At 47.0% G+C, this 27,676-nt stretch overlaps 1 protein-coding gene across 3 annotated transcripts; it reads right to left on the bottom strand.

Annotated features, from left to right (window-relative positions):
- Positions 1 to 1,140: 1,140 nt before the first annotated feature.
- On the bottom strand, positions 1,141 to 27,455 carry adap2 (ArfGAP with dual PH domains 2). Of its 3 annotated transcripts, none has more exons than XM_033044657.1 (12): positions 27,390 to 27,455; positions 26,957 to 27,087; positions 26,461 to 26,591; positions 18,766 to 18,857; positions 17,232 to 17,332; positions 15,407 to 15,519; positions 12,935 to 13,081; positions 10,208 to 10,291; positions 6,804 to 6,866; positions 5,619 to 5,696; positions 3,359 to 3,587; positions 1,141 to 2,764 (listed from the first exon to the last, which is right to left on the bottom strand). In XM_033044657.1, the coding sequence occupies exons 2-12, from the start codon at positions 27,042 to 27,044 to the stop codon at positions 2,730 to 2,732; spliced, it is 1,161 nt and encodes a 386-aa protein (XP_032900548.1). In that variant the 5' UTR covers positions 27,045 to 27,087; positions 27,390 to 27,455; the 3' UTR covers positions 1,141 to 2,729. The 3 variants fall into 3 exon arrangements, with proteins under 3 accessions (XP_032900548.1, XP_032900546.1, XP_032900549.1); XM_033044655.1 differs by having other exon boundaries at positions 26,957 to 27,061; positions 27,375 to 27,419; XM_033044658.1 differs by lacking the exons at positions 26,461 to 26,591; positions 26,957 to 27,087; positions 27,390 to 27,455 and adding an exon at positions 21,621 to 21,727.
- Positions 27,456 to 27,676: the final 221 nt, after the last annotated feature.

Raw genomic sequence — 27,676 nt, forward strand, 5'->3', positions numbered from 1 at the left:
TGTTCAAACGTTATAGGTCACAATGTGCCTTGGAGCGTCAGGTTTACTTTCTTTGCATCGTGCCGAATTGATGAAGCAACGTTTCTTGGGTGAACTGATTTGGGGATGTGGATGGTATGAATCTCACTGGATAATGTACATCTATTAAAATCCTGCTTTGTAAAATTCAAACTTGCCAATGTAGGCACGAAGTATCTAGGACCAAGGAACCTGGGATTAAAGGAAGTGTGTTCAGGGGCTCAGGACCGACAGTCTGCAGTTTAGTTTGCTTTTTTTATTCCTGTATTTGAATCTTCTCCAGCTTCTAAATTGTGTACATTTTGTCTACCATTCTAATTTATTTTTCTATACATTGCCAGCTATAATATTTGCTCACCAAAGTTTACATCTTCTCTTAGTAAATCCTTGTTAAAACTTCAAGGTTTGGAAAGTTTCTGAATGAAATAAAAGTTACCGTTTTGTCTAGTGTTTCTTGGTCTAATGTGCTTGAGTTTCTTCACTTCCTCAGGTAATTATCCAGTACTGTCCCTTGCACAACCATAACTATTAATTGATAAATCTCTATAATGATGGCAAGTCAACATATTTAATACATCTTTTATACAACAGCATGATCGCGTTACTAGTGCAACTTACTTTTGGCCAACTCTTAACATACGTAGTCAAATGATACAGAATAAATTCTACTTCAAGTACAGTATTACAATAGATGAAAAGCATTTGATTTGGATAAATCTAATCTAATTTCTGTGGCTGCCATTATTTTGAAAAACTGTCAATGAAAATTGTTACTTTGAAATTGCATCCTTCATCCAATGCATTGTAACACTCATTATTGTTATTTCTAATAGGACAGGTTGATGTGGATTATGCATTGGTGGTGGATAGCAGCCACAAGGCCCTGGTTTGTTCAATCTCTTCCTAATATTAATCCTTGGAGGCTAGTTTATTATTGTCATGGGCACCACAGTAAAATGAAAAGCTTTCATTTCCATCTTCAGTCGAATAAAACACTACATGATTACAGTCATGCCATCCACCATGCAGAGATAAGGATTAAGGGCAAAATAAAGTCCGATGAAAGATAGTTCAGAGGTCTCCATTGAGGTGATGGGAGGCCAGGACCACACTAGCTGATGAGAGGACAGTTTGGGTGCCTGATAACTGCTGGGAAGAAATGATCCCTGAATCTGGGGGTATGCATTTTCAAACTACTGTACCTGTTGCCTGGGAGAAGAGGGATGAGATGTCCCTGATTATGCTGCTGGTCTTGCCGAGGCAGCATGAAGTGTAGATGGAGTCAGTGGAAGGGAAGGGAGGTTGGTTTGCGTGATGGTCTGGTCTATGTCCACAACTCTGCAATTTATTGCGGTCTTGGATGGAGCTGTTCCCAAACCAAGCTATGAGGCATCTCCATAAAATACTTTCTACAGCGCATCTGTAGAAGTTGGTGAAGGTTGTTGGGGACATGCTGAGCTTCCCATGCCTTCTGAGGAAGTAGAGGTGTCGGTGAGCTTTCTTGTGTGTGGCTGGTCCAGGACAAATTGCTGGTGATATTTATTCTTAGGAACTTGAAGCTTTTGGCCATCTCTACCTGGGCACTGTCAATGTATACCTGGGTGTGGGTACTGCTTCGCTTTCTGATGTCGGTCACGATTTTCCTTGTTTTGCTGACATTAAGAGACCATTTTGGCACAGCCAATCATCTGAAGCTATTGGAAGTCAGCCCTAGGGAATTCCAGGTGTGGTCTCACCCCCACTTTAGACAACTATAGCAAAGACAACTTGTCTTTGTTACGTATGTTATCTGCTTCACCACCACATTCTTGACTGCCTCTTGCCAGCGGGAAATGCCCTTATCACTGTGACTGAGCTTGAAATGGAGTGATTTTGCTCAGATTCATCAGGAACTTTAACCTTTAATGTATATGATACGATAGAACTTTATTTATCTCAGGAGGGAAATTGATCAGCCAACAGTCATAAAACACATGAAACATGAAATTGAGTGACAAGTGGAAAGGATTGGGGATGTGCAAAGATTGGTGGAACCAGTCCGCTGCTGAAGATACTCATCTGGTTGACCAGTGCGTCTTGGAGGGGGTGAGCTATATTGTCCAAGATGCTTTGCAGTCTGTAAAACATCTGGTTGGAAACGTTTAATCTCATTCCTCGGAAAATAACCAATTCACCAAATCAAAGATTTGAAACTAAGTAAGCATGTTAGCACGGACAAAGTTGGGCTGCAGGGCCTGTTTCTCTGCTGTGTGACTATGACTCAGTTTGTACGACAGCCATCCATTTCATTGCCCTGAACCAGGAACAATAGCGGTCACTGAAATGTCAACAGTACTTTGTGTTTCGCTGCTATTTGCCAGGATTGCAAACCTTGTTCCAGATTCTTGCTGCATCCCTTCGCATTTCCAGTGCAGACATTGCCTATTTAAGTTCTGACGGTGGTGGAGGCAGATACGATAGTGGCATTAAAGTGGCACATGGATATGGAGGGGATATAGATCGTGTGCAGGCAGAGATTAGATCATGTTGTGCTTTCAAACAAGTTCTGGCCGACTCAGTCACAGATGGAGGAGCTTGGCTCAGCTGTGAGTAACTTCAAGTGACTCCTGCAGCAATTAGACTGAGCAGTGAGGGCCAGTTATCTGCAGCTGGATCGCTATCTTCTGATCCTAGAATGCGTGAACTGGATCCAGGGCCCACGATCTCCATTATCACCGCCTCTGTTTTCGTCTCAATGTGGCCTCAGCTGTGTATAGAGACAATCAGTCTGTTAATTGAGACATAAGGTACTGCAGGTCTAGTTTGCCACCATTGTATCTGCCTCCACCACAAACCTTGCCTAACCCATCACTGTGTAAAATAATAAACCTGTCCTCCACATCTCCTTTAGACGTCCCCTCTCACCTTGCAGCTGTACCCTCCAGTCCTTGACATTTCACCTGGGGGGGGGGGGGGGGGGGGGGGTCAGGTCTTTATCAGGTCTTCCCTTTACCTCTAACCTTCCAGTGAAAACAATCCAACTTTGTCCCACATCTCTTTCTAGATAAGACCCTCTAATCCGTGCATCATTCTGGTAAACCTCTCCAAAGCCTCCACATCCTTGTAATGGGGCAACCAGCACTGTACTCCAAATGCAGCCTAACCAAAGTCCTATAGCCCTTCAACATGAATTCCTGACACGTATTCAATGACCTGGCCAATGCAGGCAAGCATAGCAGATGCCTTCTTTACAACTACCTACTTATGTTAGGTAAATCTGAAGTGGTTACTAGCATGGGAGATCTCACAGTAAACCCTTTCCTCTGGATGCCTGGTCAAAAATAAGCACCTTGCTTCTTACCTGTATAATCCTGAAGAGACATGGGTTTGGAAATGACTTCTTTAAAGGCCTTGATCCATTCCTTGAGGTCCTGGTCGTTCTCACATGTAAGCAGGAATCTCCTGTCTGGGGTCACTATTGTTAGCCCAAAGTTCCACTTGTTGCCTTTGACGCCGGAAGGGAGCCCAGCTTTCACATCATACCCGTATCCTGTGTGTCCAATAAACACTTCCCCTTGGGCATAGGCGTCCTGAAAGAAATGTGCCACCTTTCAGAATCTCAGCACTTGCAACCAGTAGCGCAGCGGTAGAGTTGCTGCCAGACGGTGTCAGACCCGGGTTCGATTCCGACTATGGATGCGGTTTATACGTTCTTCCTGTGACTGGGCGGGATTCCTCCAGGTGCTCTGGTTTCCCCCCACACTCCAAAGAAGTACAGGTTTGTAGGTTAATTGGCTTAGGTAAAATTGTAAATAGTCCCTAGTATGTAGTATAGTGCTAGTGTACGGGCTGATCACTGGCCAGCACAGACACAGTAGGCCGAAGAGCCTGTTTCCACGCAGTTTGTCTTTGTCGAAACTAAAGTAGTGCAGCACAGTGGGTGGGGATGCTGCCTCATCATGCCAGCCAGGGACCTGGTTCGATCCTACAACAGGAATTATGTCCACAACCAAACTTCAGGTTGGGGAAAGGGGAAGTACAACGGGATCTGGGGGTTCTTGTACACCAGTCTATGAAAGTAAGCATGCAGGCTTTCTACAGCAGGCAGTGAAGAAAGTCAATGGCATGTTGGCCTTTGTAACAAGAGGAATCGAATATAAGAGCAAAGAGGTCCTTCTGCAGTTGTACAGAGCCCTAGTGAGACCACACTTGGAGTATTGTGTGCAGTTTTGGTCCCCTAATTTGAGGAAGGACATTCTTGCTATTGAGGGAGTACAGCGTAGGTTTACACGGTTAATACCCGGGATGACGGGACTGTCATATGCTGAGAGAATGGAGCAGCTGGGCTTGTACACTCTGGAGTTTAGAAGTATGAGAGGGGATCTCATTGAAACATATAAGATTGTTAAGGGCTTGGACACGCTAGAGGCAGGAAACATGTTCCCAATGTTGGGGGAGTCCAGAACCAGGGGCCACAGTTTAAGAATAAGGAGTAAGCCATTTAGAACGGAGACGAGGAAACACTTTTTCTCACAGAGAGTGGTGAGTCAGTGGAATTCTCTGCCTCAAAGGGCAGTGGAGGCAGGTTCTCTGGATGCTTTCAAGAGAGAGCTAGATAGGGCTCTTAAAACTAGTGGAGTCAGGGGATATGGGGAGAAGGCAGGAACTGATTGGGGATGATCAGCCATGATCACATTGAATGGCGGTGCCGGCTCGAAGGGCCGAATGACCTAATCGTGCACCGAATGGCCTAATCGTGCACCTATTGTCAAACTGGCCTCAAAGTCTTATCAACTTTAAAATGGATGTGTTCTAAATCTGGGTCTGATTGTCCACGGGTCTCAACACTGCAAACATGTGCGTCTTTGGAGTGTGGGAGGAAACGAGAGCAACTGGAGAAAGCCGACGCAGTCACAGGGTGAACGTGCAAACTCTGGACAGACAGCGCCCGCAGTCAGGATCAAACAGTGCTGCGCCACTCCACTGTGCCGTCCCAATGTGACTGCCCGGTCATTTACATCGTAGATTCACTCAACACTATTGTGCACAAACATCTACTGCAACACTGAAGAACAGCACCAAGCTGTTGGAGGTGCTGATCCTCAGATTAGACATTAGAAGGACTGCCCTGTCTGTTCCCACAGCACAGCTGGGAGATCTCCCCTGTGCCCTGTCCAAAAACTACTTTGCAGGGATGGTCAGCAATAACACAATTTTAACATCGGAATATCATGCGGGTAAAGAAACTGGTTTTGATTGATTCAAAGGTTCAGCATGGAACCATCCACGCCAACCAACGATTGCTGGTTCACACGAGTTTCATGTTATCCAGGGGGCAATTAACCTACAAACCCGCACGTCTTTGGGATGTTGGAGGAAACTGGAGCACCCGGTGGAAACCCACACGGTCACACTGCACCTGAGGTAAGTCTCCGGTGCCGCCACTACTGCTGCTGCTGCTGCTGCATAAAAATGAGGAGATTTCTTATGCAACAAGTTTGTTTTGGGGTGCAAAATGTTTGTTGATCACTGACATTGGTGTCCGTAAATGTTAGATGAATCCTGAATGCTGCTGTGATGCACCTGCCGACTGTCCTTGTGTATATTGCGGAGACACTTACCAGCGGATCTTTAAAATACAGCAGTTTACGGTCTAGAGTATCCAGGGTGAACCATCTCCGTTTAAAAGGTTCCTTTTCCTGCAATATAGAGAACTTATTTACAAGGTAAAAGATTCCATTTTGAGCCCCTGAACAATTCATCAAGTATTTAAATTCCTGTTTCATTTTATTCTCAATAGTGTTGACAATAGGTGCAGGAGTAGGCCATTCAGCCCTTCGAGCCAGCACCGCCATTCAATGTGATCATGGCTGATCATCCCCAATCAGTACCCCGTTCCTGCCTTCTCCCCCATATCCCCTGACTCTGCTATTTTTAAGAGCCCTATCTAGCTCTCTCTTGAAAGCATCCAGAGAACCGGCCTCCACTGCCCTCTGAGGCAGAGAATTCCACACTCACCACTCTCTGTGAGAAAAAGTGTTTGCTCGTCTCCGTTCTAAATGGCTTACTCCTTATTCTTAAACTGTGGCCCCTGGTTCTGGACTCCCCCAACACCGGGAACATGTTTCCTGCCTCTAGCGTGTCCAAACCCTTAACAATCTTATATGTTTCAATGAGATATCCTCTCATCCTTCTAAACTCCCGAGTGTACAAGCCTAGCTGCTCCATTCTCTCAGCATATGATAGTCCCGCCATCCCGGGAATTAACCTTGTGAACCTACGCTGCACTCCTTCAATAGCAAGAATGTCCTTCCTCAAATTAGGGGACCAAAAGCACACAATCTATTGTGTAGAAACAGGATATTCACCTGACCTAGTTTCCCCAGCTCTTTTAAGCACCATTGGTCACCTTCTCCTTTTAAAACTTGTCTAACTTCCCCTCAATCTAGCCCTCAACTTCAGTGTGTTCTGCTTTCTTAAAAGGCTATTGTGTGAATGTAATTTGATTACTATTGTGTATTTACTGAAGAAAGGTTCCAACCCAAAATGTCACCTATTTTACAAGGTTAATTCCCGGGATGGCGAGAGAATGGAGCAGCTGGGCTTGTACATTATGGAGTTTAGAAGGATGAGAGGTATCTCATTGAAACATATAAGATTGTTAAGGGCTTGGACACGCTAGAGGCAGGAAACATGTTCCGGATGTTGGGGGAGACCAGAACCAGGGGCCACAAAGATTATCAAGAGACCGCAGCATTTTCTATCTTGCAACACAGTTCCTCTATCAGTGAGTGCTCGCTACATACCATGGGACCAGTTTTCTCCATGTAGCCCTCCTTCGCAAAATTCCATGTTAATTTGGGAATGAGCTGCCGAAATACAAAGACAGGCAAATGCTACAATCATCCGTAACAGTAATAACATATTTCAACCCATCCCTCAAGAGTCAGGATCAGTTCCTGTGGATTGGAGGATAGCTAATGTTATCCCACTTTTCAAGAAAGGAGCGAGAGAGAAAACGGGGAATTACAGACCAGTTAGCCTGACTTCGGTGGTGGGAAAGATGCTGGAGTCAATTATTAAAGAGGTGATAATGGGGCATTTGGATAGCAGTAAAATGATTAGTCCAAGTCAACATGGATTTATGAAAGGGAAATCATGCTTGACTAATCTGGAATTTTTTGAGGATGTGACAAGTAAAATGGATGAAGGGGTGCCAGTGGATGTAGTGTATCTAGACTTTCAGAAAGCCTTTGATAAGGTCCTGCACTGGAGACTGGTGACTAAAATTAGAGCACACGGTATTGGGGGTGGGGTGTTGGCATGGATGGAAAATTGGTTGGCAGACCAGAAGCAAAGAGTAGGAGTGAACGGGTCCTTTTCAGAATGGCAGGCTGTGGCGAGTGGAGTGCCGCAAGGCTCGGTGTTGGGGCCGCAACTGTTTACCATATATATTAATGATTTGGAAGAGGGAATTAGGAGCAACACTAGCAAGTTTGCGGATGACACAAAGCTGCGTGGCAGTGTGAACTGTGAAGAGGATGTTAGGAGGTTGCAGGGTGACCTGGACAGGTTGAGTGAGTGGGCAGATGCGTGGCGGATGCAGTATAATATAGATAAATGTGAGGTTATCCACTTTGGCGGCAAAAACAAGGGGGCCGATTATTATCTCAATGGGGTTAGGTTAGGTTAGGTAAGGGGGAGGTTCAGCGAGACCTGGGCGCCCTTGTGATTGAGGCAGTGCAGCGTAGGTTCACGAGATTGATCCCTGGGATGGCGGGACTCATATATGGAAAGATTGAAAAGACAAGGCTTGTATTCACTGGAGTTTAGAAGGATGAGGGGGATCTTATAGAAACATATAAAAGGACTGGACAAGCTAGATGCAGGAAAAATGTTCCCAATGTTGGGCGAGTCCAGAACCAGTGGGCACAGTCTTAGAATAAAGGGGAGGTCATTTAAGACTGAGGTGAGAAAAAACGTTTTCACCCAGAGCTGTGAATTTATGGAATTCCCGGCCACAGAGGGCAGTGGAGGCCAAGCCACTGGATGGATTTTAGAGAGAGTTAGATAGAGCTCTGGGGGCTAGTGGAGTCAGGGGATATGGGGAGAAGGCAGGCACGGGTTATTGATAGGGGACGATCAGCCATGATCACTAATGAATGGCGGTGCTGGCACGAAGGGCCGAATGGCCTTCTCCTGCACCTATTTTCTATGTTTCTATGTAATTGTATTTGGCTAATATTTAGTTTAGAGATACAGCGTGGAAAAAGGCCCTTCGGCCCACTGAGTCCACACCGACCAACAATCACACTGTATGTTTAAGAGAGAACTGCAGATGCTGGAAAAATCAAAGGTAGACAAAAATGCTGGAGGAACTCGACGGGTGAGGCAGCATCTATGGAGCAAAGGAATAGGCGACGTTTCAGGTCGAGACCCTTCTTCAGACTAATGACTAAGGACCTCTTTGCTCCAAAGATGCTGGCTCGCCAGCTGAGTTTCTCCAACAATCACCCTGTATGCTAGTTCTATCCTACACTTTAGGGACAATTTACAGAAGCCAATTAACCTGCACGTCCTTTGGGATGTGGGAGGAAACCAGAGCACCCGGAGAAAACCCACCAGGTCACAGGGAGAACGTGCAAACTGTACAGACAGCACCCAGGGCAAACCCGGGTGTCTGGTGCTGTGGGGCAGCAACTCTACCACTGTGCCCCATGCCGCTATCTTAAGGGCCCGTCCCACTTTCACGACCTAATTCACGACCTTTTTTACTAGTCGACATTTTTCATCATGCTAGAAAAAACGCCTCGACCTACTTGATGCCACAAGTACCTACGACTAACATCACGGCCTGCTACGACCTACCTACGACCTCCTACGAGCTTGTGACGACCATGCTGCGAGTATGAGTCGAGGGCAAACTCGGCAGAGGTCGTGAAAGTGGGACAGGCCCTTTATTTATCTTTGTTTATTTAAATATAACCTTTAAGAGCCAGTATTGTACCATAAAATCTCGAGTTACAGCAGTACAGTTAACAGGATTCCGCTCGTACGGAATACACAAATTACTATCTGAAAAATTAGGGATATGGAATAAAATGTTATTCCTCCAAAGTTTATGTGGGAAAATGTAAGTAAATAAATAAACAGTTATTTTTCTACTTACATTTCCTGACCATGCATAGATAACGTGGCATTGCTATACGGAAGATGGTATTCTAGGAATGTGATTCCTCCCTCTCACACAACCCCCCCCCCCCCCCCCCCCCCCGGTAATGCAGTATTTGCCTGAATTTGAAATAGCATTAAGAATCAATGTCATTTTTCTCCATCTGTAGCAGCATTACAGGTAACCTATTCTATTGTGGGCCATAGAATATTAAGCAGGTTTGTACAGCTGAGCTGAACTTTAAAAAAAATGTATGCCTGTAAATCTAGACAATAGACAATAGGTGCAGGAGTAGGCCATTCGGCCCTTCCAGCCAGCACCGCCATTCAATGTGATCATGGCTGATCATCCCCAATCAGTACCCCGTTCCTGCATTCTCCCCATATCCCCTGACTCCGCTATTTTTAAGAGCTAGCTCCCCAACACCGGGAACATGTTTCCTGCCTCTAGCGTGTCCAAACCCTTAACAATCTTATATGTTTCAATGAGTACCCTCTCATCCTACTAAACTCCAGAGTGTACAAGCCCAGCTGCTCCATTCTCTCAGCATATGTCAGTCCAGCCATCCCGGGGATTAACTTTGTAAACCTACGCTGAACAGTGTGCGTTTGTATTCATACATGTCTCTGTACTTGTATTTATGTGTACTCTGCATGTGTGCACGTCTGTACATAAATGTGTGCTACATTCTACTGGGCAACACATTGGTGCAGTGGGTAGAGCCTCTGCCTCACAGCGCCAGAGACCCAGGTTCAATCCTGACCTCGTGTGCAGTCTGTGTGGAGTTTGCACCTTCTCCCTGTAGCCGCGTGGGTTTCCTCCGGGTGCTCCGGTTCCCACCTGCATCCTAAAGTGAGCGGGTTTGTAGGGTAACTGGCCTCCGTAAATCCAGGGAGTGGATGAGAACGTGGTTTAACATAGGACTAGTGTGAACGGGCGATCGATCGATGGTCAGCGTGGAGTCAGTGGACTGAAAGGCCTGTTTCCATGCTGTATTTTTCAATCAATTAGTTTTACAAATACGAGCTCCGAACTTACATCGGTGTCACTGGCCGTGGGGAACGCCAACTTGAGATAGCGGAACCGAGCTGCCCTGATTGCGTTGAACCAATCCACGATGTCCTGTAGGGACAAAGAATCCACAGTCAGGACAGACACTTGTTATCACACAGACAGAGACAATAGACAATAGGTGCAGGAGTAGGTCATTCGGCCCTTCCAGCCAGCACCGCCATTCAATGTGATCATGGATGATCATCCCCAATCAGTACCCCGTTCCTGCCTTCTCCCCATATCCCCTCTGCTATTTTTTAAGAGCCCTATCTAGCTCTCTCTTGAAAGCATCCAGAGAACCTGCCTCCACCGCCCTCTGAGGCAGAGAATTCCACTGACTCACCACTCTCTGTGAGAAAAAGTGTTTCCTCGTCTCCGTTCTAAATGGCTTAATCCTTATTCTTAAACTGTGGTCCCTAGTTCTGGACTCCCCCAACATCGGGAACATGTTTCCTGCCTCTAGCGTGTCCAAACCCTTAACAATCTTATATGTTTCAATGAGATCACCACTGATCCTTCTAAACTCCAGAGTGTACAAGCCCAGCTGCTCCATTCTCTAAGCATATGACAGTCCCGCCATCCCGGGAATTAACCTTGTAAACCTATGCTGCACTCCCTCAATAGCAAGACGGTCCTTCCTCAAATTAGGGGACCAAAACTGTACACAATACTCCAGGTGTGGTCTCACTAGGGCTCTACAACTGCAGAACGACCTCTTTGCTCCTATATTCGATTCCTCTTGTTATAAAGGCCAACATGCCATTTGCTTTCTTCTCTGCCTGCTGTACCTGCATGCTTACTTTCATAGACTGATGTACAAGGACCCCCAGATCCCGTTGTACTTCCCCTTTTCCCAACTTGATGCTATTTAGATAGTAAGATAGATAGAGCAGCAGGTCAGACAAAGACAACCTGGGCTGAAGGTCATCGTGTGCCCGCGGTAACTGGGCGGGGAACCTTCACGTCCACCATGTTTTGACTAATGCAATCAACCTGACGTGCACAAACAAATAGAACAAGTTGACCTCCAACTTTAGGCTGTGCACACCATTATCCAAGAAGAAGTAGTAACTGGGCGGGTGCTAGACCAAGACCCAGGTGCTCAGACAGACAAGATATTTCTGCACAGGCAGACATCAACATTCAATACATTCAGGAGTTTTACCAGTGTACTGCCTGGATTAGAGGGTATCAGTTGCTGGGAGACGTTGGACAGTCTAAGGTGTCGGCCATTTAGAACGGAGACGAGGAAACACTTTTTCTCACAGAGTTGTGAGTCCGTGGAATTCTCTGCCTCAGAGGGCGGTGGAGGCAGGTTCTCTGGATACTTTCAAGAGAGAGCTAGATAGGGCTCTTAAAGATAGCGGAGTCAGGGGATATGGGGAGAAGGCAGGAACGGGGTACTGATTGTGGATGATCAGCCATGATCACATTGAATGGCGGTGCTGGCTCGAAGGGCCGAATGGCCTACTCCTGCACCTATTGTCTATTGACTTGGATTGTTTTCTCCGGAACTTCGGTGGTTCAGAGGAGACACGATAGAAGTATATAAAATCTTGAAAGGCATAGACTGGGTAGACAGTCAGAACATTTTGCCCAGCGTGGATGTCCAACACTAGAGGGCGTTGTGATCATTGTTGGGGAAAGTTTAGTGGAGATGTACAGGGCATGTTTTTTCTTAGACAGTAATGAAGGCTTGAAATGCGTGGCCCAGGTTTGGTGATGGAGGCAGATACAACAATGGCATTGATGAGGCTTTTAGATAGGCAATCGGAAGTGTAGGGAATAGAGGGATAAGGATCATGTGCAGGCAGATGAGATCAGTTTAACTTGCCACTGTTTACGGCACAAACATTGTGGGCTGAAGGGCCCGTTCCTGTGCAGTACTGTTCTAGGAGGGGGGGGAGATCATTCAATCATGGCTGATCTATCTCTCCCTCTTAACCCCATTCTCCTGCCTCTCCCCATAGACCCCGACACCGTACTCATCAAGAATCTATCTATATCTCTGCCTTAAAAATATTAATTGACATTGACTGTGGAGGGGGGGGGGGGGGGAGATCAGTATCTGGGCAGATGGTCAGTACGTGGGGAGATTATCCGATTAAAGATAGTCTGAGTGTCTCCAATGACAGTTTTTCCCCAGCTGCTATCAGGCAACGGAACCATCAACTAGAGAGTAGTTCTGAGCTACTATCTACCTTATTGGAGACCCCTGAAATATCTTTGATTGGACTTCACCTTGCACTAAATGTTACTCCCTTCATCATGTATCTGTACATTGTGGACTTCTTCTTCTGTCGTATGTCTTTAAGACCGGCAGGTCCGCTGAGGCGAGCCAGGCCAACGTGTCATCGTCCAGGTCAAACAGACCTCGTTCACCATTCTGTGGCCAACCGGTGTTTGGGGCAACTGGTGACCATGTGTCTCCACTGTCTGTGTTGGGTCCCCACACTCGCAGGAGGCGCTCGCTGTCCACGAGGCCCCACCTCTTCATCGCTACTCCATAGCGTCCGATGCCCGTCCTCATGCGGTTGAGGGTTGTCCACTGCTTTCGGGGCAATACATTGTGGACGGCTCGATTGCAATCATAGCCTTTCACCATATCTCGGGACACGTGACAATGAACTAAAGTGGATTGGTCAGTGTGTGGGGAGGTGGGTAGGGTGGTGCGTTGATTAGGGGGTTTGCAGGGCAGTCAGCACCACTCACCTTCCCGTTTTTGTGGTACACAAATATATTCCTGGTGTGGCCGTCCTTCAGGTAGGTGATCTGTAGACCGTGCGGATTCCCTATCTTCTCCGGCTGGAAGACAGCGTTCATGTTTGACAACGGAATAACTCCCTTTGGCCCTTTCACCTGTTGAAGAGTAGTTAATTTAGTTTTGTTTATCATCATATAACTTCATACGTGATAGGAGCAGAATTAGGCCATTTAGCCCATTCAATCATGGCTGATCTATCTCTCCCATTTAACAATAGACAATAGGTGCAGAAGTAGGCCATTCGGCCCCGAGCCATCACCGCCATTCAATGTGATCATGGCTGATCATCCCCAACCAGTACCCCGTTCCTGCCATCTCCCCATATCCTGACTCCGCTATTTTTAAGAGCCCTATCTAGCTCTCTCTTGAAAGCATCCAGAGAACCTGCCTCCACCGCCCTCTGAGGCAGAGAATAACCCCATTCTCCTGCCTTCTCCCCATAGCCCCCGACACCGTACTAATCAAGAATCTATTTATGTCTCTGCCTTAAAAATATCCATTGACAATAGACAATAGGTGCAGGAGCAGGCCATTCGGCCCTTTGAGCCAGCACCGCCATTCAATATGATCGTGGCTGATCATCCACAGACTTGGCCTCCACAGTCTTCTGTGGCAATGAATTCCATGTACCGTAAAAAGCTTTTGTTGCGTGTCATCCAGTCAGCGGGAAGGCTATATATACGATTACAATCAATCCATTCACAGTATACAAATACATGTTAAAGGGAATAACGTTTATTGCAGGATTAAGTCTGATTAAAGATAGTCTGAGCGTCTACAATGAGGTGATAGCAGCTCAGGATTACTCTCTACTTGTTCATAGGATGGTTCGGTTGCCTGATAACAGCTGGGAAGAAACTGTCCCTGAATCTGGAGGTGTGCATTTTCACACTTCTGTACCTCATATCTTATGGGAGAGGGGAGAAGAGGGAATTTGTCCATCGGTAACCACTCCCATCTCTTCATTCCTCCAAACGTGTTTCTGTCTTTCGATATATCTATAGATTTTGTCCAAGCATGTTAACGTATGTGGTCGGACAAAACAAATATCTAAATTTTTAAATATCTAAAGTCTGAAGAAGGGTTTCGGCCCGAAACGTTGCCTATCTCCTTCACTCCATAGATGCTGCTGCACCCGCTGAGTTTCTCCGGCACTTTTGTGTACCCGTACCTTGGGACGACAGATGGCACAATGGGCTAAGTGTTCGGCTGGCGATCGGAAGGTAGCCGGTTCGAATCCCGCTTGGAGTGCATACTGTCGTTGTGTCCTTGGGCAAGACACTTCACCCACCTTTGCCTGTGTGTGAATGTGTGTGAGTGATTGGTGGTGGTCGGAGGGGCCGTAGGCGCAGATTGGCAGCCACGCTTCCGTCAGTCTGCCCCAGGGCAGCTGTGGCTACAGAAGTAGCTCACCACCACCGAGTATGACTGAGGAGTGAATGAATAATGCGATGTAAAGCGCCTTGAGTATTAGAAAGGCGCTATATAAATCCCATCCATTATTATTATTATTACCCTCGATTTTCCAGCATCTGCAGTTCCTTCTTAAATACCAAATATCTAAATTATTTGTTTTCCTATTGTCTTTCCATTCTGTGTCGTATATCAATGTCGTGTTGTGTTCTATCCATCCATGTATGTGTGGTTAATCCGGACACATTTTATCCAGAAGGACTATCTTCCACCATAGAACGTTCAGCTTAATTTCGAGATCCAGCATGGAAATAGGTCGTCATCAACCATCGATCACCCGTTCACACTAGTTCTGTGTTATCCCACTTTCTCATCCACTCCCTACACACGAGGGACAATTTACAAACAACGCAGCCAATTTACCCACAAACCAACCAACATCCTTTAGGATCTAGGAGGAAAGCAGGGCGTGTGGAAGAAAGCCACGCGGTTCACAAGTTCACGTTATTGGAGAAGAATTAGGCCATTCGGCCCATCGAGTCTACTCTGCCATCCAGTCATGGCTGATCTCTGTCTTCTTATCCCATTCTCCTGTCTTCTCCCCATAACCCTTGACACCCGTTCTAATCAAGAATTTGTCTATCTCTGCCTTAAAAATATCCACTGACTTGGCCTCCACAGCGCTCTGTGGCAATGAGTTCCACAGATTAACTACCCTCTGATTAAAGAAGTTCCCCCTCACCTCCTTTCTAAAAGAGCGCCCTTTAATTCTGAGGCTGTGACCTCTGGTCCTGGACTCTCCCACCAGTGGAAACATCCTCTCCACATCCAATCCATCTCAGTCACAGGGAGACCATGCAAAGTCCACACAGACAGCACCCGAGGTCGGGATCGAACCCGTTTCTCTGGCGCTGTTAGGCAGCAGCTCTGCCCCCCACGCCACCCAAGCAGAAATATTCAAAAGGGAAACTGATTTTGTGAGATTGAAGTGAATTAAAAGGTCTTACACCCTCCTTGGTGTAGTACAGCAGTGCTCCCTCTTTCTCCACGAGGTGGAAAATCCGACTGCGAAAACGTCCTTTGTCCTTGCCCCGTTTCCACAGACATCCGACACGGTCACCTTCACAGAGACAGAGAAACGTCCGTCAATGAAACTGCAGATCCTCTCTTGCCTAAACCATTCACACTCTGACTTTTATCCCAATCCCATCTTCATTCCAAAACTCTCATCCTCATGTCCACGCCTCCCTGCAGCCTCCCTATACTCCACCAGTTTTAGACTTGAGATACAGCATGAAAACAGGCCCTTCGGCCCACTGAGCCCGTGCCGACCAGCGATCACCCCATATGCTAGCACTATCCTACACTGGAGAGGCCACACACTTCTCCGTCATATATTTTGCTGCCTGATTTCGTACCTGAGACTTTTCATTGTTAATCAGTGAAAGGAAGATATTGCATCAACAAGGTGGACAAAACTGCTGGAGAAACTCAGCGGGTGAGGCAGCATCTATCTTCTTCAGCAGCTTCTTCAGAAGAAGGGTCTCGACCCGAAACGTCGCTTATTCCTTCGCTCCGTAGATGCTGCCTCACCCGCTGAGTTTCTCCAGCATTTTTGTCTACCTTCGATTTTTCCAGCATCTGCAGTTCTTTCTTAAGCATCTACAAACTGAAATAGCTTCCCATCCAGAATCTCAGTGCCAACGTGCATGCACCAAGAACTATCAAACTGTGATGTTCTAGGTGGCAGTGTGAACTGTGAGGAGGATGCTATGAGAATGCAGGGTGACTTGGACAGATTGGGGGAGTGGGCAGATGCATGGCAGATGCAGTTTAATGCGGATAAATGTGAGGTTATCCACTTTGGTAGAAAAACAGGAACGCAGATTGCTATCTAAATGGCGTCAAGTTGCGAAAAGGGGAAGTACAGCGGGATCTGGGGGTCCTCGTTCATCAGTCTATGAAAGTAAGCATGCAGGTACAGCAGGCAGTGAAGAAAGCGAATGGCATGTTGGCCTTTATAACAAGAGGAATCGAGTTTAGAAGGATTAGAGGCGATCTCATTGAAACATATAAGATTGTTAAGGGCTTGGACACGCTGGTGGCAGGAAACGTGTTCCCGATGTTGGGGGAGTCCAGAACCAGGGGCCACAGTTTAAGAATGAGGGGTAAGCCATTTAGAACGGAGACGAGGAAACACATTTTCTCACAGAGAGTTGTGAGTCTGTTGTATTCTCTGCCGCAGAGGGCGGTGGAGGCTGGTTCTCTGGATGCTTTCAAGAGAGAGCTAGATAGGGCTCTTAAAGATTGCGAAGTCAGGGGATATGGGGAAAAGGCAGGAACAGGGTACTGATTGGGGATGATCACCCATGATCACATTGAATGGCGGTGCTGGCTCGAAGGGCCGAATGGCCTACTCTTGCACCTATTGTCTATAATTCTCTGAAGCTGTACCCCCCATAACCTTAAAGTCAGAGGTGGGAAGTTTAAAGGAGATGTGAGGACAAGGTTGTTTTTTCCCCCCATACAGAAGGTGGTGGGCAGGGGTGGAACATTCTCCCAGGAGTGGTGGTGGAGGCAGATACCATAGTGCCATTGAAGAGGCTTCTAGATAGGCACACGGACATGAAGGGAATGGAGCGATACAGATCAGGTGCACCTCCTCTCCACCCTTTAACAAGATCATTTAAAGTCTACCTCTTCGCCCAACTATTTGGCCCACGTTCCTTATTGCTCTGCAATCAGTTTGTATCCCGTTACAACTCAATGCAGTCTTTGAGTATCTTTCCTTGTGTTGTCGAGGCTACGTCGTGCAAGGTTAGGGCCCCTCACCTGCTCCAGGCTCTAACGCGATGAACTCCTGCCATTGACTGTTGGCTGCGGTAAATTCCTTCTGGTCATATTTGGCTCGAATCCATTGCTCCTTCAGAACTCTGGAACGCAGAACGAAGAGATCAGGGTTACATTGTGACAGGGGCCATAGGCAGTTAGAACAGGGCAGCACGGGAACAGGCCCTTCAGCCCGCAATGTCCGTGCCAACATGGCAAACATTGGAATTTGTCTCTGGAAGCGATGTCCTACAATGCTGAGAACTACTGTATATTCGGCACTCTGTATCTTCCCCTTCCTACTGTACTTCCTATTGTACTTGTGTTTGGCTTGGCTGTATTTATGTAAATATCTAATCTATTTGCGTACAAAACTAAGCTTTTCATTGTACCTCGGTACATGTGGCAATAGTCAACCTAACCTCATCTACTCTAACACAGAGGGATGTACTGAGAGGTGTGCGGGATGGATTCAACTCTACACTTGGCCAACATGTACACACTTGTGTTGAACATTTCTGTGACCCAATGGATGATGGAACAAGCAACTGAAAGGTCAACCCCAGAGTCATGCAGCGTGGAAACAGGCCCTTCGGCCCATCTTCCCCATGCCAACCAACTTGCCCCACCTACCTGCAGTGTCCTACCTGGCAAAGAATTGTGGACGCAGCCCAGACCATGGCATAAACCAACCTCCCTTCCATTGACTCCATCTACACTTCACGCTGCCTCGCGAGGCCAGCAGCATCATCAAGGATCAGTCGTCGCACCCCGGTCACTCCCTCGATGCCCATCAGGCAAGAGGTACAGAAGTGTGGAAACTCACACCTCCAGATTCAAGGATAATTTCTTCCCATCTGTTATCAGGCAACTGAACCATCCTTTCAACAACTAGAGAGCGGCCCTGAGCTACTATCTACCTTATTGGAGACCCTTGGACTATCTTTAACTGGGCTTTATCTTGCACAAAACGTTATTCCCTTTATTCTGTACTCTGTGGATGGCTCGATTGACAATAGACAATAGGTGCAGGAGTAGGCCATTCGGCCCTTCGAGCCAGCACCACCATTCAATGTGATCTGGCTGATCATCCCCAATCAGTACACCGTTCCTGCCTTCTCCCCATATCCCCTAACTCCGCTATCTTTAAGAGCCCTATCTAGCCCTCTCTTGAAAGTATCCAGAGAATCGGCCTCCACCGCCCTCTGAGGCAGAGAATTGTCATCATGTATTGTCTTTCCACTGACCGGTGAGCATGCAACAACATCTTTTCACTGTACCTCGTTACACTTGGCAATAACCTAAACTAAACCTATCCTATCCACGCACATGTCTAAATGGCTCTTAAATGTTATAATACCTGTTTCAACTATCTTCTCCGGCAGCTCGTTCCATATAAACCATCTCGCTTTCGTAAAACATTTACCCCTTAGGCCCCTATTAAATCCCCCCCCCCCCCCCCCCACCCCACTCCCTCACCTTAAAAAAGATTCCCCTGCCACAGGATGTGGGCACCAGAGTAGTTATTCCTCCTTACCTGCAGTCGGCTGCCCGGGGCTTGTAGTAGAACGGAGGGACCTTTGCCTCGTAACACTTCCTCACCGCCTGGTTGCCTTTATTCCGCATTTCCTGGCCACAAACCACAACAACAAGGTTAAACAAAGGTTTTTAGTTTAGACAATAGGTGCAGGAGTAGGCCATTCGGCCCTTCGAGCCAGCACCGCCATTCAATGTGATCATGGCTGATCATCCCCAATCAGTACCCCGTTTCTGCCTTCTCCCCATATCCCCAGACTGCTATGTTTGAAAGCCCTATCTAGCTCTCTCTTGAGAGTATCCAGCGAACCGGCCTCCACCGCCCTCTGAGGCAGAGAATTCCACAGACTCACCACTCTCTGTGTGAAAAAAGTTCCCTAGAGGGGCCAATTCAGGTCAACAATCCAGCTCATAAGATCAGAAATGATAGTAGAATTAGGCCATTCGGCCCATCAAGTCTACTCCGCCATTCAATCATGGCTGATCTATCTCTCCCTCCTAACCCCATTCTCCTGCCTTCTCCCCATAACCTCTGACCCACGCTGTCATATACTAGGCATCAAGCAGCTCTGTTCCAAGGCGCTGCTGGTGCGGGCTCTCCCATAGGCCCCCTCTGCCATAGACTAAGCATTCAAATAAGCAGCCCCGTTCCAAGGTGCTGCTAGTGCAGGCTCCATAGCCATGCTTACACACTTCCTAGTGTGTCTAGATGGAGCATTTTCTGCATTATAATTCCCATCCCTCAAAACAAAGATTTTTCTTGGAGGGCAACCCTCCCAGCACTAATGCTGACCTATGAGGTGAGTTTTGATCCCATATCCTGGGGACCACTGTAATCTGGAAATCGTGTATATATTTCTTGCTAATGGATTTCCCTACCCTGGGAACATCAGCATTTGTATAATGTATCAGAGGGGAACCCTGCCGGTACTGGGCTGACTGTTTTATCAGTTTCCTTGCCGGTATATAGGGTTTAACGTCAGAACAGTTTTACCCCACTATATCAGGGAACCCCTTCATTTATATTTATTACTGGAGTGGAACCCTCACGGCAATAGGGCTAACCGTTCTTTAAACGGAGCCTCCAGAGGAACCTACTCCTCTGAAAATAACATTTTATTTAAAAGTACCCGTAATTACCCGGGTCTCTGACACTCAGCAAAACTAATGCTGTTGCAGTGCGACTATAACTGGGTATTCACCAGCGTTTTTAATACATTAAAACATCGCAGACCCGACTTACCAGTTATACTGGTTCCCTCGTCAGCCTCGCGAAATACCGGCAGGAAATCTCTGTAAAAAGAGGTTCCTGCACGAAATCTAAGAAACAGAAACCTTACCTTCTTAGTTTAACTTACCCGGTGGCAAGCAGTTGGACATGCTTGCTAGTCCGGTGGGACCACCATGCGAACGACGAAATGACGAGCATTCGCACGGACGGGGTCTTCTTCACGTAGTCACTCACGTGACTCCGAAGTAAAATCAATAATCTATCTATCTCTGCCTTAAAAATATCCACTGACTTGTCCTCGAACCCCTTCTGTGGCAAAGAATTCCACAGATTCACCGCCCTCTGACTAAAGACATTGCTCCTCATCTCCTTCCTAAAAGAACGTCCTTTAATTCTGAGGCTGTGACCTCTAGTCCTAGACTCTCCCACTAGTGGAAACATCCTCTCCACATCCACTCTATCCAGGCCTTTCACTATTCTGTACGTTTCAATGAGGTCCCCCCTCATTCTTCTAAACTCCAGCGAGTACAGGCCCAGTGCTGTCAAACGCTCATCATAGGTTAACCCACTCATTCCTGGGATCTCCTCTGGACCCTCTCCCGATCCAGCACATCCTTCCTCAGATATGGTGCCCACGGCTCTTGCCCTCTGTGAGTCCACCAGGCACATGAGCTCTGAATATTTCAAAGATTCTCTTCCCCTCTCATGTATAGATGAGATCAGTATCTCACTCTGAATCTCCCTCTCGAGTTTGTGTTGTGTTTATTGTCACGTGTACCGAGGTACAGTGAAAAGCTTTTGTTGCGTGCTAACCAGTCAGTGGAAAGACAATACATGATTACAATCGAGCCGTCCACAGTGTACAGATACACGATAAAGGGAATAACGTTTAGTGCAAGATAAAGCCAGTAAAGTCCGATTAAAGATAGTCCGAGGGTCATCAATGAGGTAGATAGTAGCTCAGGGCTGTTCTCTCGTTGTTGGTAGGATGGTCTCTAGCTCACTGCCACAGCAAGGCCAGCACCATAATCACAGATCGGTCTCACCCCAGTCACTTCCTCTTCCATCAGGCAAGAGGTACAGAATTGTGAAAAAAAACACACCTCCAGATTCAGGGACAGTTTCTTCTCAACTGTTGTAATGGCAACTGAATTGTCCTACCACAACCAGAGAGCGGTCCTGAGCTACTATCTACCGCATTGGAGGCCCTTCGATGGACTGGTGTAGACTTGGTGGGCCGAAGGGCCTGTTTCTATCAGCTCTCTCCTCTCCTCATCCTTTCCCTCTCTCTCTCCCCCCTTCATTCTTTATCTCTGTCTGTCTCTCTATCCCTTTCTTTCTCTTCCCCTCATCCTCATCACCCCCTCTCTCTCTCTCTCTCTCTCTCTCTCTCTCATATGCTCCCCCCCCCCCCCCCCACACTCTCTCTCTCCCCCTCCCTCACTTCTCCTCATCCTTTTTCTCTCTCTCTCATTCTCTCTCTCTTCCCCTCATTCTCTCATTCCCATTCTCTCCCCCCCCCCCCCTCTCTCTCTCTCTCTCTCTTTTCTTCTCCTCTGTCTTTCCGGCAAGTTGGTCAGCGTCAGTCCCAGGGGGTTGTTTTAAATGCAGAACCTTCCTGTTACCTTCACTAAAGTATCATCCCAGAAGTCGAGCTGGATGGATTTAACTCTGTTGATTCCAGAGAGATTCCTGTGGACTCCAGAGCAGTTCAGGCAAATGAATATTCCAAGGGTGGATTTCCCTACCCTGGGAACATCAGCATTTGTATAATGTATCGGAGGGGAACCCTGCCGGTACTGGGCTGACTGTTTAATCAGTTCACCCCCCCCTCATATCGGGGAACCATATCTATATTTATTACCGGGGAAAAACCTTGCCGGTATATAGGGTTGACCGTCAGAACGGTTTTACCCCACTATATCAGGGAACCCCTTCATTTATATTTATTACTGGAGGGGAACCCTCACGGCAATAGGGCTAACCGTTCTTTAAACAGAACCTCCAGAGGAACCCACTCCTCTGAAAATACCTTTTTATTTAAAAGTACCCGTAATTACCCGGGTCTCTGACACCCAGCAAAACTAATGCTGTTGCAGTGCGACTATAACTGGGTATTCCCCAGCGTTTTTAAAACATTAAAACATCGCAGACCCGACTTACCAGTTATACTGGTTCCCTCGTCAGCCTCGCGAAATACCGGCAGGAAATCTCTGTAAAAAGAGGTTCCTGCACGAAATCTAAGAAATAGAAACCTTACCTTCTTAGTTTAACTTACCGGTGGCAAGCAGTTGGACATGCTTGCTAGTCCGGTGGGACCACCATGCGAACGACGAAATGACGAGCATTCGCACGGACGGGGTCTTCTTCATGTAGTCACTCACGTGACTCCGAAGTAAAATCAATAATCTATCTATCTCTGCCTTAAAAATATCCACTGACTTGTCCTCCAAACCCTTCTGTGGCAAAGAATTCCACAGATTCACCACCCTCTGACTAAAGACATTGCTCCTCATCTCCTTCCTAAAAGAACGTCCTGTGGACTCCAGAGCAGTCCACAGATTGGATAGATTGGAGGGCTCATCTAGGGAGGCTATTTGGGTGGAACTGAGAAGTGGGAAAGGTGTAGCAACACTTATAGGGGTGTATTATAGACCGCCAAATGGGGAACGAGAATTGGAAGAGCAAATATGTAAGGAGATAGCAGATATTAGTAGTAAGCACAAGGTAGTGATTGTGGGAGATTTCAACTTTCCACACATAGACTGGGAAACACATTCTGTAAATGGGCTGGATGGTTTGGAGTTTGTAAAATGTGTGCAGGATAGTTTTTTGCAGCAATACATAGAGGTACCTACTAGAGGAGGGGCAGTGCTGGACCTCCTGTTAGGAAATGAGACGGGACAGGTGGCGGAGGTATGCGTTGGGGAGCACTTCGGGTCCAGTGATCACAATACCATTAGTTTCAATATAATTATGGAGAAGGTCAGAACTGGACCTAGGGTTGAGATTTTTGATTGGAGAAAGGCTAACTTTGATGAGATGCGAGATGATTTAAAAGGAGTGGACTGGGACATTTTGTTTTATGGGAAAGATGTAGAAGAGAAATGGTGGACATTTAAAGGGGACATTTTAAGAGTACAGAATCTTTATGTACCTGTTCGGTTGAAAGGAAACAGTAAAAATTGGAAAGAGCCCTGGTTTTCAAGGGAAATTGGACATCTTGTTCGGAAAAAGAGGGAGATCTACAATAATTATAGGCAGCATGAAGTAAATGAGGTGCTTGTGGAGTATAAGGAATGTAAAAAGAATCTTAAGAAAGAAATTAGAAAAGCTAAAAGAAGATATGAGGTTGCTTTGGCAAGTAAGGTGAAAGTAAATCCAAAGGGTTTCTACAGCTATATTAATAGCAAAAGGATAACGAGGGATAAAATTGGTCCATTGGAGAAACAGAGTGGGCAGCTATCCGCAGAGCCAAAAGAGATGGGGGAGATATTGAACAATTTATTTTCTTCGGTATTCACCAAGGAGAAGGATATTGAATTATGTGAGGTAAGGGAAACGAGTAGAGTAGTTATGGATACTATGAGTTTCAAAGTAAAAGAAGTACTGACACTTTTGAAAAATATAAAAGTGGATAAGTCTCCAGGTCCTGACAGGATATTCCCTAGGACATTGAGGGAAGTTAGTGTAGAAATAGCCGGGGCTATGACAGAAATATTTCAAATGTCATTAGAAACGGGAATAGTCCCCGAGGATTGGCGTACTGCGCATGTTGTTCCATTGTTTAAAAAGGGTTCTAAGAGTAAACCTAGCAATTATAGACCTGTTAGTTTGACTTCAGTGGTGGGCAAATTAATGGAAAAGATACTTAGAGATAATATATATAAGCATCTGGATAAACAGGGTCTGATTAGGAACAGTCAACATGGATTTGTGCCTGGAAGGTCATGTTTGACTAATCTTCTTGAATTTTTTGAAGAGGTTACTAGGGAAATTGACGAGGGTAAAGCAGTGGATGTTGTCTATATGGACTTTAGTAAGGCCTTTGACAAGGTTCCTCATGGAAGGTTGGTTAAGAAGGTTAAACTGTTGGGTATAAATGCAGGAATAGCAAGATGGATTCAGCAGTGGCTGAATGGGAGAAGCCAGAGGGTAATGGTGGATGGCTGTTTGTCGGGTTGGAGGCAGGTGACTAGTGGGGTGCCTCAGGGATCTGTGTTGGGTCCTTTGTTGTTTGTCATGTACATCAATGATCTGGATGAAGGGGTGGTAAATTGGATTAGTAAGTATGCAGATGATACCAAGATAGGGGGTGTTGTGGATAATGAAGAGGATTTCCAAAGTCTACAGAGTGATTTAGGCCATTTGGAAAAATGGGCTGAAAGATGGCAGATGGAGTTTAATGCTGATAAATGTGAGGTGTTACACCTTGGCAGGACAAATCAAAATAGGACGTACATGATAAATGGTAGGGAATTGAAGAATACAGTTGAACAGAGGGATCTGGGAATAACCGTGCATAGTTCCTTGAAGGTGGAATCTCATATAGATAGGGTGGTAAAGAAAGCTTTTGGTATGCTAGCCTTTATAAATCAGAGCATTGAGTATAGAAGCTGGGATGTAATGTTAAAATTGTACAAGGCATTGGTGAGACCAAATCTGGAGTATGGTGTACAATTTTGGTCGCCCAATTATAGGAAGGATGTCAACAAAATAGAGAGAGTACAGAGGAGATTTACTAGAATGTTGCCTGGGTTTCAACAACTAAGTTACAGAGATAGGTTGAATAAGTTAGGTCTTTATTCTCTGGAGCGCAGAAGGTTAAGGGGGGACTTGATAGAGGTCTTTAAAATGATGAGAGGGATAGACAGAGTTGATGTGATCAAGCTTTTCCCTTTGAGAATAGGGAAGATTCAAACAAGAGGACATGACTTCAGAATTAAGGGACAGAAGTTTAGGGGTAACATGAGGGGGAACTTCTTTACTCAGAGAGTGGTAGCGGTGTGGAATGAGCTTCCAGTGGAAGTGGTGGCGGCAGGTTCGTTGGTATCATTTAAGAATAAATTGGATAGGCATATGGATGAGAAGGGAATGGAGGGTTATGGTATGAGTGCAGGCAGGTGGGACTAAGGGAAAAAAATTGTTCGGCGCGGACTTGTAGGGCCGAGATGGCCTGTTTCCGTGCTGTAATTGTTATATGGTTATATGGTTAACGTCCTTTAATTCTGAGGCTGTGACCTCTAGTCCTAGACTCTCCCACTAGTGGAAACATCCTCTCCACATCCACTCTATCCAGGCCTTTCACTATTCTGTACGTTTCAATGAGGTCCCCCCTCATTCTTCTAAACTCCAGCGAGTACAGGCCCAGTGCTGTCAAACGCTCATCATAGGTTAACCCACTGGGATCTCCTCTGGACCCTCTCCCGATCCAGCACATCCTTCCTCAGATATGGTGCCCACGGCTCTTGCCCTCCGTGAGTCCACCAGGCACATGAGCTCTGAATATTTCAAAGATTCTCTTCCCCTCTCATGTATAGATGAGATCAGTATCTCACTCTGAATCTCCCTCTCGAGTTTGTGTTGTGTTTATTGTCACGTGTACCGAGGTACAGTGAAAAGCTTTTGTCGCGTGTTAACCAGTCAGTGGAAAGTCAACACATGATTACAATCGAGCCGTCCACAGTGTACAGATACACGATAAAGGGAATAACGTTTAGTGCAAGATAAAGCCAGTAAAGTCCGATTAAAGATAGTCCGAGGGTCATCAATGAGGTAGATAGTAGCTCAGGGCTGTTCTCTCGTTGTTGGTAGGATTGTCTCTAGCTCACTGCCACAGCAAGGCCAGCACCATAATCATGGATCGGTCTCACCCCAGTCACTCCCTCTTCCATCAGGCAAGAGGTACAGAAGTGTGAAAAAAAACACACCTCCAGATTCAGGGACAGTTTCTTCTCAACTGTTGTAATGGCAACTGAATTGTCCTACCACAACCAGAGAGCGGTCCTGAGCTACTATCTACCGCATTGGAGGCCCTTCGATGGTCTGGTGTAGACTTGGTGGGCCGAAGGGCCTGTTTCTATCCTCTCTCTCCCTCTCTCTTCTCCTCATCCTTTCCCCCTCTCTCTCTCCCCCCCCTTCATTTTTTCTCTGTCTGTCTCTCTATCCCTTTCTTTTTCTTCCCCTCATCCCCCTCTCTCTCTCTCCCTCTCTCCCTCTCTCATGCTTCCCCCCCCCACTCTCTCTCTCTCCCCCTCCCTCACTTCTCCTCATCCTTTTTCTCTCTCTCTCATTCTCTCTCTCTTCCCCTCATTCTCTCTCTTTCTCATTCTCTCTCCCTCCCTCCCTCTCCCTCTCTCTCTCTCTCTCTCTCTCTCTCTCTCTTTTCTTCTCCTCTGTCTTTCCGGCAAGTTGGTCAACGTCAGTCCCAGGGGGGTTGTTTTAAATGCAGAACCGTCCTGTTACCTTCACTAAAGTATCATCCCAGAAGTCGAGCTGGATGGATTTAACTCTGCTGATTCCAGAGAGATTCCTGTGGACTCCAGAGCAGTTAAGGCAGATGAATATTCCAAGGGTGTAGGAAGTCCAGGCAGGGTCTGAGCGAGGAGGGTGAATCAGAGATTAGTGACATTCCACTCAGGGGGCTGGGTGGCCAGAGAGGGCCCAGCAACACACTCAGGGGGTGGTGGAGGGGGGGGGGGGGGGGGGGGGTGGAGGAGGAGGGGTGGGAGGGGGGTTTGTTTGTTTTGGGGGGTTTTGGTCCAAAATATTCCAAATGGAATGTAAAGTGGAGGTGCGAGTCGTGGTGGGACCCAGGGGAGAGGGGGGGGGGGGGGGGGTTGTAGGTTAGTTGCAGATTTTGAGATAAGGTCGGGACAGGGCTGGTCAGGACACGGAAGGGGATATAAACTAAAGGGAGTCTCCGGCAGGGCCAGCAGCGGGCCGAGTGGCCTGTCCTTACCTGCAGCCCCGCAGTCGGCGCACGCGCTGTTCTCCCCCTCCCTCGACAACTCCAGCAGCAGCTTCTTGTTGCCGTCCCAGTTGTTCATGGCGCGGCCAGCGGGCACTCACACTCACACTGATACACACTCACTCGCACACACTCACTGTCCCGACACTCACACTCACTCACTGCCCCGACACTCACACTCACACTCACTCACTGCCCCGACACTCACACTCACTCACTGCCCTGACACTCACACTCACACACACTCACTGCCCCGACACTCACACACACTCACTGCCCTGACACTCACACTCACACACACTCACTGCCCCGACACTCACACTCACTCACTGCCCCGACACTCACACTCACTGCCCCGACACTCACACTCACACACACTCACTGCCCCGACACTCACACTCACACACACTCACTGCCCGGACACTCACACACACACACTGATACACACTCACACTCACATACACACACTGATACACACTCGCACTGATACACACAGTCTCACACACGCACACTCTCACACAGAGACACGCACACTGTCACACACACTCACTCACAGAGACACACAGATACTCACACTCAGAGACACACACACTCACTGCTGCCCGCTCTCGCCGTCTCGCCGCTGCCCGCTCTGTCTCTCTAGTTTCAGCCTCTCCCCGTTCCCCAGCTACAACAGACAGACACGCCCCAGTCGCCGCTCAGTTCCTGACA

This window comes from Amblyraja radiata, chromosome 26 (assembly GCF_010909765.2).
Source record: "Amblyraja radiata isolate CabotCenter1 chromosome 26, sAmbRad1.1.pri, whole genome shotgun sequence".
NCBI lineage: Eukaryota > Metazoa > Chordata > Chondrichthyes > Rajiformes > Rajidae > Amblyraja > Amblyraja radiata.